Source organism: Pezoporus wallicus, unplaced genomic scaffold (assembly GCF_028554395.1).
Source record: "Pezoporus wallicus isolate ANWC-B61680 ecotype Strahan unplaced genomic scaffold, APGP_CSIRO_Pwel_v1 contig_13223, whole genome shotgun sequence".
Classification (NCBI taxonomy): Eukaryota; Metazoa; Chordata; class Aves; order Psittaciformes; family Psittacidae; genus Pezoporus; species Pezoporus wallicus.
In genome coordinates this window covers 329,108-344,716 of record NW_026638627.1, presented here as the reverse complement: position 1 = coordinate 344,716, position 15,609 = coordinate 329,108, and the positions used below count along the sequence as shown (strand labels likewise).

Genomic DNA, 15,609 nt, shown 5'->3' with positions numbered 1-15,609 from the left:
AGCTTCCTGAAATAAAAGGCATGATTCAGATGGTAGGCTTTTCAAGAGACAAGACTAAAGTCAAAAGCTGTTTAAAAAAAACAACCTCAGACAAGAAAAGAAGTGTCTAAAAGCAGATCTGTTTGCAACTCTGCAAGCAAAGGGATACTCCATCTGGGACTGATGTAAGAAAATATTTTTTTTTCCTTTGAATAAGATCTCATTGCCAGTCATCTTATTTAGACTGAGCACTTCCTTTGAACGTTTTCTTAATGTGTGATTATAATTGCTGAAGTAAAGCCTAAAATGAACCTCTAATTGAATCAGAGTATTAAAGCCTAGCTAAATGTGTTAGCACCTTTCATATTCTTTCACATCTAGTTTCCAAGAGCAAGAAACAGAAAAAACCCCACGGAATCCCTGCCCTTACATATATAGCAACCATTTTGTGTAGGGAGCACTGCAGAGCTTTGTCTTATGGTAGTCACCAGCAGACGAGGACAGATGCAGATTTATAAAGCTTTTATTTATTATTCATTTTTTCAAAGTGATAGAATTGAAAAGTTTCTGGAAAAGCATGTGGTTTGACAAAACACTAAAGATTTATGAAATACTCATTCAATACCAAAGGAAAAAAGGTAATGGGCAGGAGAAGTTACACAGAAGTATTTTTCTTCACATTTCCCCCAGTGGCAACCTAGATTGGAGAAACAAAAAGGATTATTTTGTATAATAGTAGCACACCAGTAGTACTTCCACCTGCTGTATGCTGTGTAATGGCAGATGGTTAAACCAGCTGTTAGAAAAAGCAACTTCTTGGTGGTTAAAGGGAAGCTGGATGCTTTTTTGAGCTGAAGGAATTAAGTTCTGGGCAGAAGGGTGGGAAGAGATAGGTAGGTAGACAGATTAGATAGATAGATAGACAGATATAGATACATATATAGATACATACATAGATAAATGATACGTGCATTACTGCTGTTACCTACCATGTGTTACACGCCAATTCCTAATGTGGCTCTGCTCTGGACTATCAGGTTTGCACCCTAGAAAAAGGAGTACACACAGTTGTGAGAGAGAAGCCAAGGGAGGAAAGTATGTGGTGCTTGAGCAGGAATTTCTATAAACTTAAACTTGTGACTGTGTTCTGTTTCAAAGGATAATTCTAATGGTCCTTCCTAAGTTTAGAATCTGTGCACTCATGTATGTTGGATATTTTTCAGTCTTGCAAACATAGAAAATACACCTTTAGAGACAAAAGTCATTATTTCCTAAGTCTCCCTAATATATTTACCTGCACAATAATTTGGTTATATATTAAAAAAGGATTCAATCAATAAATGATTTATGATATTGATAATAGAATCGTCTGCTTCAAATGATTACAAGTTTGCTGCTGGAAACTGTTATTTATAATTCCTGTAAATGCTTTGTGCTTGCTTAGCTATATGGCTACAGATCAGCTCCTCCTGTGGTTATTTCAGATATTGAATGAATGAATGTATCTGTGGTTGATGAGTTTGAAAAAAAAAGAAAACCTGAATGACTGTTCACAGGACATAATCATCGGGACTCCCCCTGCTAATGTATCGATATTTGCTAGGTGTCTGATAATTGGTCTACATGCACTTTTTACTGGTAATCCTTCAGAATTCTGTAAGAATCTGTAGCATAAAAGGAAGTTTGTGTGAGAGGCAGAGTTTAGATTCTACGCATACATCTTTTACAGCTATGGCTTGTAACTCAACTTTCCAGACAAGACCCTGAAGAACCTTATCTAATCTAAAATTTAGCTGTGCTTTGAGCAGATGATTGCACTACATGACCTCCAGACATTCTTTTCACATGAAACTGGGCAATGACTACAATCTGTATGATTGCACATGTTCTGCTCTGCAGGTAAATTTATTGTAAGGGTACACAGACAAGGGATCACAGCAGTTTGCAGGACTGCTTTCCTAATGCATGGTTTCCTACTGAGTTTCTGGTTTCCTGTGTTCCTTTCCTTTCCTTTCCTTTCCTTTCCTTTCCTTTCCTTTCCTTTCCTTTCCTTTCCTGTTTTGTTTTGTTTTTTAAAGGAGATAGGAAATACCTCTTCCCCAAAGCATGTCTCAATATCTGATTTTTTGCAGCACTTGTCCACCATGGCAGTGAAACCATTAGCAATTGTCTTGATTTGTTCTTCTGTCATCTGGGGCTTGCGTTTAATGAGGTTGACAAGCAATCTGAAAACAAAGCCACAACATAGAGTTAACACTACCTGCTGTAGTTTGATTTCCCAGTTTCAAATATGCCATTCTGTACAGGTACTGCTCATTTACGAGGCTTTTTTTTCTTTTATCATGCCTAGAGGGGTTTGTGCCTATTTGTGGTTCCAAACTCCCAGTCTACCACTTTGCTTTTTGCTATCCCAGTTACAGGTGGGAAAAAAACTTACTGCAATAGCCTTTATGCTGTCTTAATGAAGTACGTCTTAAGATTTGCACTGGCAGTGGACCTACATGAAAGAGGTCAGCTAAGAGACAGATTTTGTTTGAAGAAAACACCCTATTTTGCCTCTTCCAAACCACAAGATGCTATGCACTGACACGTGCAGCGCAAACACATAGTTCCATCTGGCTTTTTAGCTGCTGTTAGTGAAGTCCCAATCTGATGACAAAACAGGGTGTTTGTAGCTTCCTCCTGCACCCCCCCTTCCAAGTATTACACTTCAGAAGCTTTACTACAAGTATTTCCTTTGGCTTACTTCATCTGCCCTAGTTCCCGTTCAGCAGGAGCAGCAGTGCACAATTTTTCATCAAAGCTGAACATATCAGGGTTAAATGCTGGAGGCACATATTTGGTATCTACTCCCATGGCAGTGAAACAGGGTCTCCTGTAAGCATAGGAGTCACTGCAGCAGTGTGAAACATTGTCATTTATAGGTGTGGTCTCCTGCCTCTTGCACATCTCCTGAATCACAATGCTCAGCTGGAAAGAGAAGGAAAGAAGGACAAACTTGAGTTTCACCTGCTGCAGTAAGAAATGTGGTGTTTGTGGTACAGTAGCATAGCTGGAAGTGGAAGCTGTCAGATCCCAACACCTCCTTGGAAATGACATGGTCTTAAAACTTAAATTAAATGTACATTCCTGAACCTGAGTATTTCTTAGTCTGCCAACAGTCTGTCTATCAATCACGCTACAATCAGTAAGTACATTTCGGTTGCTTTAAGACTGTTTAGCTTTTCCAAATACAAGCAGCCAACCAACTTATTTTTGCTTGCTGAGCGAGAGCAAAGCTTAGCTGAAATTTTCACAAGCTTCCATCAGACAACTATTTAGGCTCTCAATTTATTAAAAATTAACAGACTTCAAATTCTTTTAGGTAGATGCTCAGCCTGGGGTTTGTGGAAAATCTTGTGAGTTTACTATCTCACCAGAAATCAAGTTTTTTGAGAACAGCAGAAATCTCCAAGAGTAGAGAGAATAAGGCAATGTACTTACATATCCCTCAGAGCAAGGCAGGCGTTTGTTCTCAGGAAGCTGGCAGCACTTAGTACCAACAGCTGTCATTTTCTTTCCGATTTCCAGCAAGGTGTCAGTTGATACTTGAGGCATTTTCTTCGTGTAGCGGATGAGAAGTCTGAAAAAGTCATATCAAAATGACTGTTGGCTCACATTTGATGAATGCTCTACTGAGCTAGACCACAGAAGTGAAAAACAAAACCAAATAAATTCACCCAGAGCAGCCAGCACCATTCTTTACAATCTGGAATATTTGTTAGCAAGTAGAATCATAGAATCATAGAATAGTTAGGGTTCAAAGGACCTTAAGATCATCCAGTTCCAACCCCCCCTGCCATGGGCAGGGACACCTCACACTAAGCCATGTCGCCCAAGGCTCTGTCCAACCTGGCCTTCAACACCGCCAGGGATGGAGCATTCACAACTTCCCTGGGCAACCCATTCCAGTGCCTCACCACCCTTACAGGAAAGAACTTCCTCTTTATAACCAGTCTAAACTTCCCTAGTTTAAGTTTTAACCCGTTACCCCTTTTCCTGTCACTACAGTCCTTAATGAAGAGTCCCTCCCCAGCATCCTCATAGGCCCCCTCCAGGTACTGGCAGGCTGCTATGAGGTCTCCACGCAGCTTCTCTTCTCCAAGCTGAACAGCTCCAACTTTCTCAGCCTATCTTCATATGAGAGGTGCTCCAGTCCCCTGATCATCCTTGTGGCCCTTCTCTGGACTTGTTCCAACAGTTCCATGTCCTTTTTATGTTGAGGACACCAGAACTGTACACAATACTCCAAGTGAGGTCTCAGAAGAGCAGAGTAGAGGGGCAGGATCACCTCCTTTGACCTGCTGGTCATGCTAAGTACTTACGCTTTAAGAAAGTCTGCTTCGCCATGGGTAGCAAGAAGGTCACAGTTGGTCTTTACAACATCTTGCGTTTCTTTGATATGCTTGTTCAAATCCTCTTGCTGCAAACAAGTATGAAATCATTAGTAATGTTAGAGTAGGATGTCCTGGTAACAGTCATACAAATGCAGCTTCTGAGGTCTTCTAAATCTTATTAGCTATAAAATATCCATTTTTTAACGCTAATTACCTCCAGATAGCCTGGGTATCTTAGGGAGGGCTTGATTCTCATAAGAGTCTTAAGTTCTAGCAGAAATTCTGTTAAAAAGGCAGCAAGATTTTTTTAATTTAATTTAAATTAGTTACCTGTTGGACTTACTTTCTAGACAACAGGGTTCTTTGTTTTCTTTTTTGTTTGGTTGGTTTTGGTTTTTTTTTTTGTTTAAATGCGGTGAATATTTTTCAAGTATAGGATTATCAACTGTGAGGAGAACATCCTCTTTCCATTCCTTGGTCAAAGCTGTCAGTGACTCAATTTGTGCTGTGACTTGTGTGCAATTCAGTTGAAGATTAGGAGATCAAAGTTTATGCTTAGTGTCTGTGAGCTGGCAATGCGGGTTCCCATCATAATCCATGAGCAGCCATATTCAGTATAGGCAGTGGAGCTCACAGAATAATTAATCTAACCAGTTATTAATCATCTTCAGGCTAAGCAAAATCACTTTTGAGAGACGGAGGCATCAGGCAGTTCTGAGGATAGTCTGAAATTTCATAAGGTGACCAATGAAGTTATTCTTTGATCTAAGAACATTCTGTTGTCACAGCCCTGGACTGCTTAGCATCCCAACAGGACACTAACTTTCCCTGGGGTTAGTCACTCAAAATGCTTTCTGTCTGCTCTTCCATAGGAGCTTCTCAACCCAGTTGTTTCATGATAGGTACCAACCAAGCACTGTAGTTATCTGCAAAAAAAGCTGTGCACCTACAGCATTTCCGTAGCACTGGGCAGGGTTGTCTGTCTTGCAGCACTTTTCCAGGAGTGTTTCATATCCCTTAGCAACTCTCAGAATCAGCTGCGTGGAGAGCTCAGGGTGTCTCCGTGAGTATTCATAAACAAACCTGAAAGACACACAGGCTGACAGAATCAGAGCTCCCAAACAACGTGCTGCTTTCTTCATGCATAGCACAATAACTTACAATGGCAGTTCCCTGCAAAAGATCAAGTAAATGGATGATAAGCTTGGAATGATGTTTGCTTGTTTTAGCACATGTGTTTTGTCGTTCTGTCATCTGCCAACAAGGCAAATGTGAGAGGAACAAAATAGTACCCTGGGACAGAATAATTCTTAAGCAGGTAATGTATGTGGACATGCACAAAGCCCACAAATAAAAATACTATAGGACAGTGCTGAACAAAATAAATCACAAAGCATGAATGAGAAACTAGGGGTTCAACTTGGGTCAGAGCTACATCAGACTTCCACGTGGTCATCTCTGCTCTCCATATGCAGTTGAAACTACAAGAGGACAGCTTTTCCAGCAGTACAAAATGTCATAGTTCAGAAAAAACAGAGGCTCATTTGCAGAAACATTCAAATGCAAGCACACATGCTGTTTGCACTACTTACTCTGACAAGAATGCATCATGGCCTGCCTCAAAGCTCTTGCACACTTCCTTATCTTGGATGTATTTTTCAACTAGTGAAGGAAGATCTGCAGGTTTCTCATCAAAATCTGATTCAATAATACACTGGCTTCGTTCCACAACTGGCTTGGCACAACAGTCTTTGATTTTACTTGAGAATACATCTTGTTTAGAGCACATATAGGTTATAAGCTCTGCCTAAAGAATAAACATATTATCAGACAAGCTATGAAATAATAATTTAAAGATATATTCATCCCCCCTCTCTTTTTCAGATTCTTTCTTTTCCATCCAGGTCACCTGTTTACTTAGCATTTTGCTAAGGAAATGCTGTTTCCATGAAAGAGAATAATGACAGCAACAGGCATGTCCTCTGCATACTAAGCACAGTGATCATGGGTACAGGGAGAATGTTGTTCCTTCCTTGATCTTAGAAACTTTGAGAAGACAAACTCTGGAATGTCATTGAGTGATCTGTCACAAGGGTATCAGATAGATCTGATAGTCAGGTGCCCAGCTCTGACAGAGAACAAAAACCCCAGAGCTTCATAAAGCCAGCACTGGACACCAGCTGGTTTAAAAAGCACATCTAAATTCCAGTCAGAGAGGCAATATTTAAATCATGTCACTGTTGCACAGTTTTACTAATTCTCCCATGCAAGTTGCTCTCTAGAGTTCCCTGGCACTACAGGAAAGCTGCATGAATGGCAGTACACACAGGAGGACAGCAGAAAAATGCCTGTGCTTTCTTTTGCTTTGTTTACAACTGAAGTGAGTAAATACCATCAAACAATCTCCGAGATAAATATTTTGATTTCAGCCAAACACACACACACTATACTGTAAGTAACATCTCCTTGCCCTCATGATCATGAAGGGCTAGGTCCAGAACTGGTGCAAAGCCTAGTTCCAGGAACAAGCTGCTGAGCTGGCTGTGAGATTTTCAGTGGCTGAAGAATCTTCCAGCAGTGTTGAGTATGAATTCCCTGGACTGCGAATGAGTAGTTGCACAAATTATTGTCTTCCTAAACATTGCTCAAGTATGTAAACAGTTTTGACAAATATTTAGCTTACGTTGTCATCCATGCACTCTATCATGTCCCCTTCACAGCACTCTTTGTAGATACCCTTAAGGTCCTGTAGAATTTTAACAATTTCTGACAATGGAGCCTTGGGATATTTCTGGCTCAGGAGAGCAAGTTTACTGGGTGGAAAAGAAGAAAAACACATTTGTTTTAAAGCTCACTGTTGAACAGAAATCTTGTTAACACTTGCAATACTGTAGATCAGCATTGTTGGAAGTAAATATTAATTCATTCTTCTCATCTAATTTCTGGTGGTTGGTAAAAAAAGGGGCATTGACATCTGCAGAAGTACCCAATGCTCATTAAAAATAGAAAGAAACAAGTGTTTGGTGCTTCTGTTCTATCTGAGCTGTCTGTGTAAGGATCACACCCTAGAACTCCCCATGACTGGGGAATGACCTGTAAAGGATCTCTAAGATTGCTTAGCGCAGATGTATATAGTTCTAATGAAGCCTTTAAATCAAAACTGACTATATCTAGTAAGTCAATCCTAGTCAATGTTAGTGTATTAGACAAGCACAGAATGCAAAGTAACTCTCTGTTGGAAAGATTAAGTCTTTCTTAATCTTAAAAACATAGCTTTGATAATAACTGTGATACTGCAAATCTGACTCTTTCACTGATTTAAGGCTTGAACTAGCAACTTATTTAAAATAAATAAATAAATAAAAAGCGTGCTAGGAAGTACCATGAGTGCACTGTTCTAACTCAGCATTTGGAAGTGAATTCTATATGCTAGTGTTTTCTTAGAATGATAGGATCACAGGAAGCTATGGGCTGGAAGAGACCCTAAAGCTCATTCAGTTCCACCCCCCTACTACAGGCAGGGACACCTTCCCCTAGACAAGGTTGCTCCAAGCCCCGTCCAACCTGGCCTTGAACACTGCCAGGGTTGGAACAGTCACAGCTTCTTTGGACAACCTGTGCCAGTGCCTCACCACCTCACAGGGAAGAATTTCCTCATAGTGAGCAATTTTCCTTGTGATTAGTTTCAGGCCCCTGTTAACAAGCCTACTTTTTACAAAAAACTGATTGGAACTTACTCTGCTTGGAAAGTTCTCTCACCAAACTTGTTGAGGATTTCACAAGAATGCTGGTGCTTCAGGCTTATTTTCTTGGCTTTTTCTTTTATGGCACCTGCCTATAGTAACAGGATGCACATGGTCACATTAAACTTGTCACATTTAACGGACTGAGAAAAAAAAAAAATCTGAAATTCACACTTCAGATGCACATTAGGTCCTGGTCCAGTTAGCTCTGCTGAAAAGCCAAACCAGCTGAGAACTCCTTAGGCAGTCCTAACCAGTTTGCAATCAGCACTGAACTTCCAGTCTATATGCTATGCCTTATGGCACAGTGCAGTTCTACAGACATGCTGCTGTTCACCAAATACTTCAATGTGATTGAAGCCTGTGGCTTCAAAGGAGCCTAAGTTGTCTTACAAAGCACTGCAGTGATTATACAGAAGTCACTGGGACTGAGTTGGAGACAAAAGGAAAATTAGGCTCAAGCCATTCCCAAGGCTAACATGGAATCTTAGCTATAGTTCTCTAAAAAGCAGAGCTCTGTGGAAGTCACCTGCTATCAGATCATTGGACTAACTCATGATTAATCCTTCTCTACAAGTTCTTCATACCAAGATTTTAATGAACAGGAAGATTCTACCTGTTTCTCACTCTTTCTCCTCCATTTGCTTGGACAACAAATAGAGCAAAAATAGGGGAGACCTCTTGTACACTTACACACTGGATGGGGTGATGGCATGTTAGGCTGCCAAGAGAGAGCTGTCTTGCCCTCATGCCTCTCTGGTAGCATGCCTTTCCACTACAGTTCACCACAGATGAAAAACTCCAAGAGCTACATGTTCTTTGGATTCAGCACATCTGCACAATACTCACAGCTCCCTGATAACATGTTAGCAAAGGGACAAAAAGACAAACTTAGCTAGTTTGATTTTTTTTTTGTGTGTTTTTTTTTTGTTTCATTTAAAAAAAAAACAAAATATGAATTTTTACTCCATGTTAGTTTCTACAAACCCACATGCAAATGTTTACTGAAAACCACCCTAGAAAAGCAGAATGTTGGAACTATAAACTGTAATTTAACGTTAGCCATTTAAAGCCACTTCTTCCTTTAAAGAGAGTTGTTACTAAGATCAGAAAAGACCTTTATGCAGTAGAACATTGGCTTAGTTTTCACACACAGTGAAAAAATGGATATACCTTTTCATCCAAGCAAGCACCAACGTCACTCTCTTTGCAGCAGCTCTGAAGTACATGTTCATAATCAGCAGCCAGACTAAGGATTGTTGGAGCATACAAGAAGGGGCTTCTTCTTGCAACAGAATAGATGAAACTGTGAGGAAAAGAAAAAGTTACATATTCCAATGACAACAGAAAATGTCCTTAAATCTTTTAGAGCTTCCATAACTTTCATTTTGAGTGCAGAAATGTAATCTACTTTCCTAATACAATGTCTTCTATGGGAAACGCTCTCATAAATCTCAATTTCCAAAGCAGGGCTCAGTAGCCATGACAGGTGGAATAACTCCTTTTATTGACAGCCACCTAGATTGATGTGCATGTTTTGATTTTTTTAAATGCATTGTCAGATACTTGAGAATTGTGATTTCGAGTGTGAAAAATTATTCTATGGCCATTTCACCAAGATTTTCTTGCTGATTTTTATTCTTCTGTTATCTTTCTTCATCCTTTCTAATTATGAGAGTAGTTGGAGACTTGAGCAAGTAAATTATTAAGTAAATATTGGAAACACTGTAGTTTTTCAGGGGTTTTCTGAGGAGAAAAGAAGTCCCCCAAGATTTATAGAATGTGATCCCTTAAAACCCATTTTTGAATGGAAAAACTTGTGCTAGCATGGACTGAAAAAACACGATCAGAGCTTTGGCTATTTAACAATTGAGCAAATGATTTACACATGCGGATATGAGGTTGAACTCTTGAAAATTCTAATGTCTTGCATGTCCATACACTCTGTATAGCTTGGAGTTCCCTCTTCTGCACATCTAAATGCTTAAAGAGTGCAAAATGGCCATTTCTCTTACTGTCCCATGAATGACACCCGGTTGTCCTGGTACTCCTTGCATATCACATCAGCAGCTGGTCTCTGGTATGGCTGAATGAAGTCTGGCTTGGCGACTTTAAATGACAGGAAGCACTTATTTCTTTCAGGATCAGCCTTACTACAGCAGTCAGCCATTGCACCATATGAGTCACGGAGCTTTTCGACTTGGCAGATTTCATCCAGGAAAATAGAGGGCTGTAAAGGAGATGCTGAGGGTCAGAATTATTCCTTATAGACAGTATAATGTACTTATCTGTAAAAGAAAACCCAGATTGATAAGTAAATACATTTTTTACAGGGATAATATTTAGACCATAAATCAGAATAATCCATTGTTTTCAACACAATTTCATAAAGTTTTATTTTATGTGGTCCAGTATCAAAACTATTACAATGCTTTATTGAAAAAAAATAATTTAAAATACTCTGTGCAAGACAGAGATCTCCTTTTACTTCTAATCTGACTAAACTGAATTTTCAGATGAATTGAAGCAGAATTTGAGATTCTACTTGATGATCAGGTTGAGGAAACCTTTATGGAGAACTAATGTAGTCATGTCATTTGGTCTGAATGTTAGAGCTCACAAGAACAGAGGCATCTGTCTTTCTGAAGCCTGCTAGACACCCGGGGATCTTCCATACCTACAAACTTCTTTTGTTACCTCATCTTACAGGAGTTTTTTTAAAACTTCGCAAACTAAGTACCTTAAATCAGCACACATACCTTTTCAAGTCATCCGAGTGTGAAAACCCACACATTTTGGTCACCTGATTATCTAGACCTGTATTTTACCGCTGGGGTATTTGTACTAAATGCTAACATTTATTTCCAGGCAATGCTGGAAATGTGCCTGCGTGTGGTGTCTGGGCTCCAGTATGTGGCTCCACAGATCATTTAGGCATTTCTGAAATGCAGTTTCAGAACCCAACACAACCAAGTTCTTTGTTTCAGCACTAAAATCTGAGAATTGCCAATGACAACAGCCACACCTGAAAGGATCAGTTATAAATCCTCAGTGAGGATGACGCTGGTAGCTGCACAGAATGAGGAGAAACACAATACCAAAGGATTCATTGCATACCAGTGATTTTGTGCACTCAGGGGCATCCTCATTGGCCACACACTTCTGTGCCAGATCAACAACATCCTTTACCAGCTTAGACAGTCCCTCGTAAGAACACCTCTGGAGATACTGGGCAAATGTGATCATGGCACTGAAACACAAAGCACATTTGGAATATGGAGATAAGAAACATAACAGCTAACATTTTCAGAGGTGCATCTGGATACTAAATTGTTCAAATGCCGTGCACAAATGCTTAAATAGAGTACCATGAAGAGCTTAGTACCAGATCCCATATCCTTCCTCTTCTCAACTCCTTTCTAGAAGAAGGTTTTCAGCCTTACTACCCAAGAACAAAAGTCTTGGATAGTAGATTAGAAATAAACCAGAAGAGACTATGATCTGATTTTCCTGTTGCTTTTACCAGTGGTAAACTAAGCTGGGTTTTGTCATTTTGTTACAAATACTGATCTTAAGGCTGCCTTCTTTCAGAAGTTGGTATGTTTCTGCCAGGGCCCTCTGCCATTCCCAAAACCAATTTCAAAAGAAAATAATTGAATTGTCTCAAAAAAATCTGTTGTGGGTTTGGTTGGGTTTTTTTGGTAATGTCACAATCCAGCATAACTGTGTTCCCATAGGGAACACAGGTTTTCTCATAAAGTTTCCAAGGAGTTCTTTTCCTAGAGAGCATGAACGTCATAGTGAGTTTTGCAGGTCTTAACGTATTTGTAGGCTTTGTATACTAACAGTAAGGCTAACTCAGTGCCTTCAGTGAGACACATACACTCTTCACTTGCTCGTATGGTGTGTTTTAGTTTCCCTTTTTTCTCCAGTATCAAAAGAGATGGAAAACAATCAGAAAATGTAAGTGGAACGTTCACTTACACTGCCTTAAATGTCTCCTCCTTCAAGTCATTGTAGCGATGGGCAATCTCACTCTTGTGCTCTAGGAAGAAAAGCAAAGAGAACAGTGAGGCTCCCTATCCCTCTGGCTGTGCTAGACCCATTAAGGAATACTTGCTGGGCACCTTGGGTCAGATTTGTAGAAGGGTGCAGCATTCATCCAGCTCTTAAGGGAATAACTTGAGTGAGTAGCATCATTGTTTTGAAACAGCCCAAGCTGATGCTGATCACTTGTCAAATCCCACCGCTGGGCACACCATTCTGGGTAATCTGTGCTGATGTTCTGGGAACTTCAATCTAAACCTCTTTTCAGCCACCTTGAGCTCTTTGATGTCTCAGATGACACTTCTTGTCTGTTTGTCTGTAGACACCTAATGCTTACGTACACTCATCTTTCTGAAGGAGTCCAAGCATATGATTTTTAGGACTTTAATACAAGATTTACCTCTGTAAGCACATACTTACTTCAAATACTCAAAATGACTGCTGTAGCTTACTATTAAGGGTTAGCAAACGTCCTTTGAGTAACTGACAACACTATCATGTCCACGCTACAAAGAAAGGAATGCAGCTGTAGTTTGATGAGAGCAAGCATCAACAGAATTTTCTCTTTTTGAACATATAATTATTAATTTGGCAGATTCAATATTCTGGTTCCAACCAGTGCATATCATCTGTGCTCTCTGAGAAAAGGAAAGCAGGTAAATACCTTCCCTTGGTCCTGGTGGTAACAAATACAGGTTGTAGTTACACCTTGCTCTTGGTGAGAAGACACCCATGAGATTTCTCAAACAGATACTGAGTCATATAGCTACAGTAATGAATGAGCTAGACTGGGTCAGTCGTCTTGGTCTAGAAATACCATTCAGAAGCATTTAGAAAACATTAGGAGTAATTCCCTTACCTAATGGAATATACCTGCTTTGATAATAAGCGTTTTGGTGCAGAAAATTGTAATTAAAAGATATTTTTTTGCTGCTGTTCACTGGCATTTCCAGCCAGCTCCGGATAAATGAGTTTGGTTAATTTTCACATTTCAAACAAAAATTAAAAAGATCAGTGGAAAAATGTCTAAGACTGCCTGCAGGAATATTTTCTTGACAAACATCTTAAGTTTTATAATACAGGGAGAGATGAAACAATGAGGAGGCTTTGGCTAGCCTTCCTATAGCCCAAACTGAGATGCAGATTTTTTTGTTTGACCTACTTATGTGAAAACTGTCACCTTTTACTGGTGAGGAGCTCACATATGAACTACCATGTGAAAGACAGCACTTAAAAAAGTACAGTGAGTCCCTTTTCTCCTCACTGGAAAGTAACAGATGCTGAATAATCAACATCTGTTCATGCCCTACACTGATGCTGCAAAGGGACGTCACCAGACTTTCTCACCCAGTTAAGTTGTCCTGTTCTAGCCATCTCCTCATGATTTCTTCATTTAGTTGCTTTTCAAGTCAATCAAGTTTTTCTCTTCTCTTTGGATTGGGCTTGCAAAAATTGTCCATGAAATTGCATTAAAGACATGAAATTGATATAGCAAAGACTGCAAAAACAACTAAGTGGTTCTTACCTGCCCCTCGAGCGACTCTTTGCAGATTCCTGGATCTGGCAGAACTTATGAGGAAAATAAATGAAATCAATGTTACCCACTTCATGGTTGCAGATTATGATGTGGGTTAAAATGCTCAGAAAAGCTGGAAGATAGAAGAGAAAGCATTTGCTTATATACTCTTTCTTACTTGAGTCTGTAAAATATTAACCATAGAGCTGGCACTTGTAGGTTTCCACTTGGCCTGAAGAAGATTACAAAACTTGGACTGTCCTTGCAAAAATGAATTTGATATGCTTTGTTTATTGTGTTAGTCTGGGCCTTTTTGTCCTGAAAAGGTTGAACCTGCCAGCACCCAAATAGATAAAGTTTTGCGTAAATTTCCTTATCAAACGACAAACAAGGAGTTCAAGGCATCAGACAAAAGTCTCATCAAGTCTAATCCTAGAGCTGTGCTTTTTTCCTTTTTATTTTTTTTTTCCTTTATTTGTTCAAAAGTAAAGCATGTTGGAATTGTACAGTAACTACTCAGCCAGATAGGACAGAGTCCACATACTCACTTGTAACTAGAGAACTGTAATTTTTAATCACTTTACAAAGATGAGATGGCTCACCCAGACTTTGGTATAAGAAATACAGATTGGTAAATACAGAGCACAAAGATACAGGTGAAAAGCATCTCCAACCTCAACTGGCTTCCAAATTCTTCAAGGAAGAGGAAGTAAAGGTGTGGAACAGGTCCCAAGGAATCTGAACCTCACTATGCATGTAGCTCCAGAGTGGAACAATTTCCTACAGTGGGTCTGCGTCAGTCAGTTGGAACTGACACTTTCACGTTGTACAAGACTGCAGTTCACTTCAAATTTGGGATTTAAACCTCAGGGAACATCCAAGAGGGAAGCTGAGTTGTTAGGTCCCATTCTGATGTTCTGTGGGCACTGCTGTTCACCAGGAACCAGAAAACAGGCAAATACCTGTGTAAACATTTGCAAGAGCTGTCATCTCCTAGTTTTTGCAATTCCTCATTTGTACTGACATGCTCCCAAGAATAATCTCTCCATTAAGCATCACTCTCCTCTTCAAAAATCTCTATTGATAGGATGTAATTTAGGAGATTAGACATGGGAAGAACTGTGAAGGTTGCACAGAGCCCTGGGACACGGAATGTAATTGAAAGCTGCTTTCCAGAACACTCAGTGAGAGGCTTCAAAAAACCCCCTGACAAATATAAGGTTGCATCCTTACTGAGTGCACAGTGATGCAATTCCATTGTGGGAACACAGCAAGGTATTCTAACACTTCCATAGTCCTTCAGGTTCCTTTTTCTACTGTTTTATTTTCCTCAAGTGGGAAGTTCTAACACAACTCTGTATTATTCCTACTGGGAGTAGTATGAACCCATTGTCTGGACATTTGACAAAAAAACCCATAAAACAACAACAAACCTTTACTTTGTTTCTGAAATTGAGATTTTAAACATGTCTTAAAGAAACCAAATGACATGTCTAAGCCTAAAATACTTGCAGGCCATTTTCATTTGGAAAGATGTCAAAGTAATGCATCTTGTCTTGCAGAAAGACCATTCAGTTCTCCATGAATAACCACGTAACACTTAGATGATTTTGCAGAATAGTTTGATACATCAAATTTGTACTACCTGTAGCTTTGGCAAAAAAAGTTTACCATTTCTCCATTTTTTGCACTATCATCTTTATAGGTGAAAACCAGCATTCTTGTTAGTGATTTAAAGGAATGAGGCTCTGTTCTGGGAATTAAAAAAGTTTTCTGCATAACTTTTGAGGAATGTAGGTTGGGAAGCCATATTTGCAGAAAAACACCTCAGTGTGGCATGGTTTAGTGTGGGGTGTCCCTGCTCATGGCAGGGGGGTTGGAACTAGATGATCTTAAGGTCCTTTCCAACCCTAACTATTCTATGATTCTATGAAAATGAGATTATTTT

General features: G+C 39.6%; 1 protein-coding gene across 1 annotated transcript; it reads right to left on the bottom strand.

The window, feature by feature from the left end:
* Positions 1-484: 484 nt before the first annotated feature.
* LOC130600375 (albumin-like) lies at positions 485-13,828 on the bottom strand. The gene is made up of 15 exons (XM_057411626.1): positions 13,671-13,828; positions 12,083-12,143; positions 11,216-11,348; positions 10,114-10,328; positions 9,272-9,404; positions 8,093-8,190; positions 7,039-7,168; positions 5,948-6,162; positions 5,306-5,438; positions 4,344-4,441; positions 3,463-3,601; positions 2,726-2,949; positions 2,072-2,204; positions 969-1,025; positions 485-676 (listed from the first exon to the last, which is right to left on the bottom strand). Exons 1-14 carry the CDS (start codon positions 13,753-13,755, stop codon positions 975-977), a joined length of 1,848 nt encoding a protein of 615 aa, XP_057267609.1. The 5' UTR covers positions 13,756-13,828; the 3' UTR covers positions 485-676; positions 969-974.
* Positions 13,829-15,609: the final 1,781 nt, after the last annotated feature.

What these genes read in the sequence shown, in the direction of transcription:
- LOC130600375 (XM_057411626.1), bottom strand. Translation starts at nt 13,755, where the DNA reads ATGAAGTGGGTAACATTGATTTCATTTATTTTCCTCATAAGTTCTGCC. An exon ending in CCCAGTGCTACGGAAATGCT is followed by an intron (nt 4,442 to 5,305) that starts GTAGGTGCACAG and finishes ACTTGTTTGCAG; the next exon opens with CAAGAGGATTTGAACAAGCA. An exon ending in GAAGCAGACTTTCTTAAAGC is followed by an intron (nt 3,602 to 4,343) that starts GTAAGTACTTAG and finishes TGACTTTTTCAG; the next exon opens with ACTTCTCATCCGCTACACGA.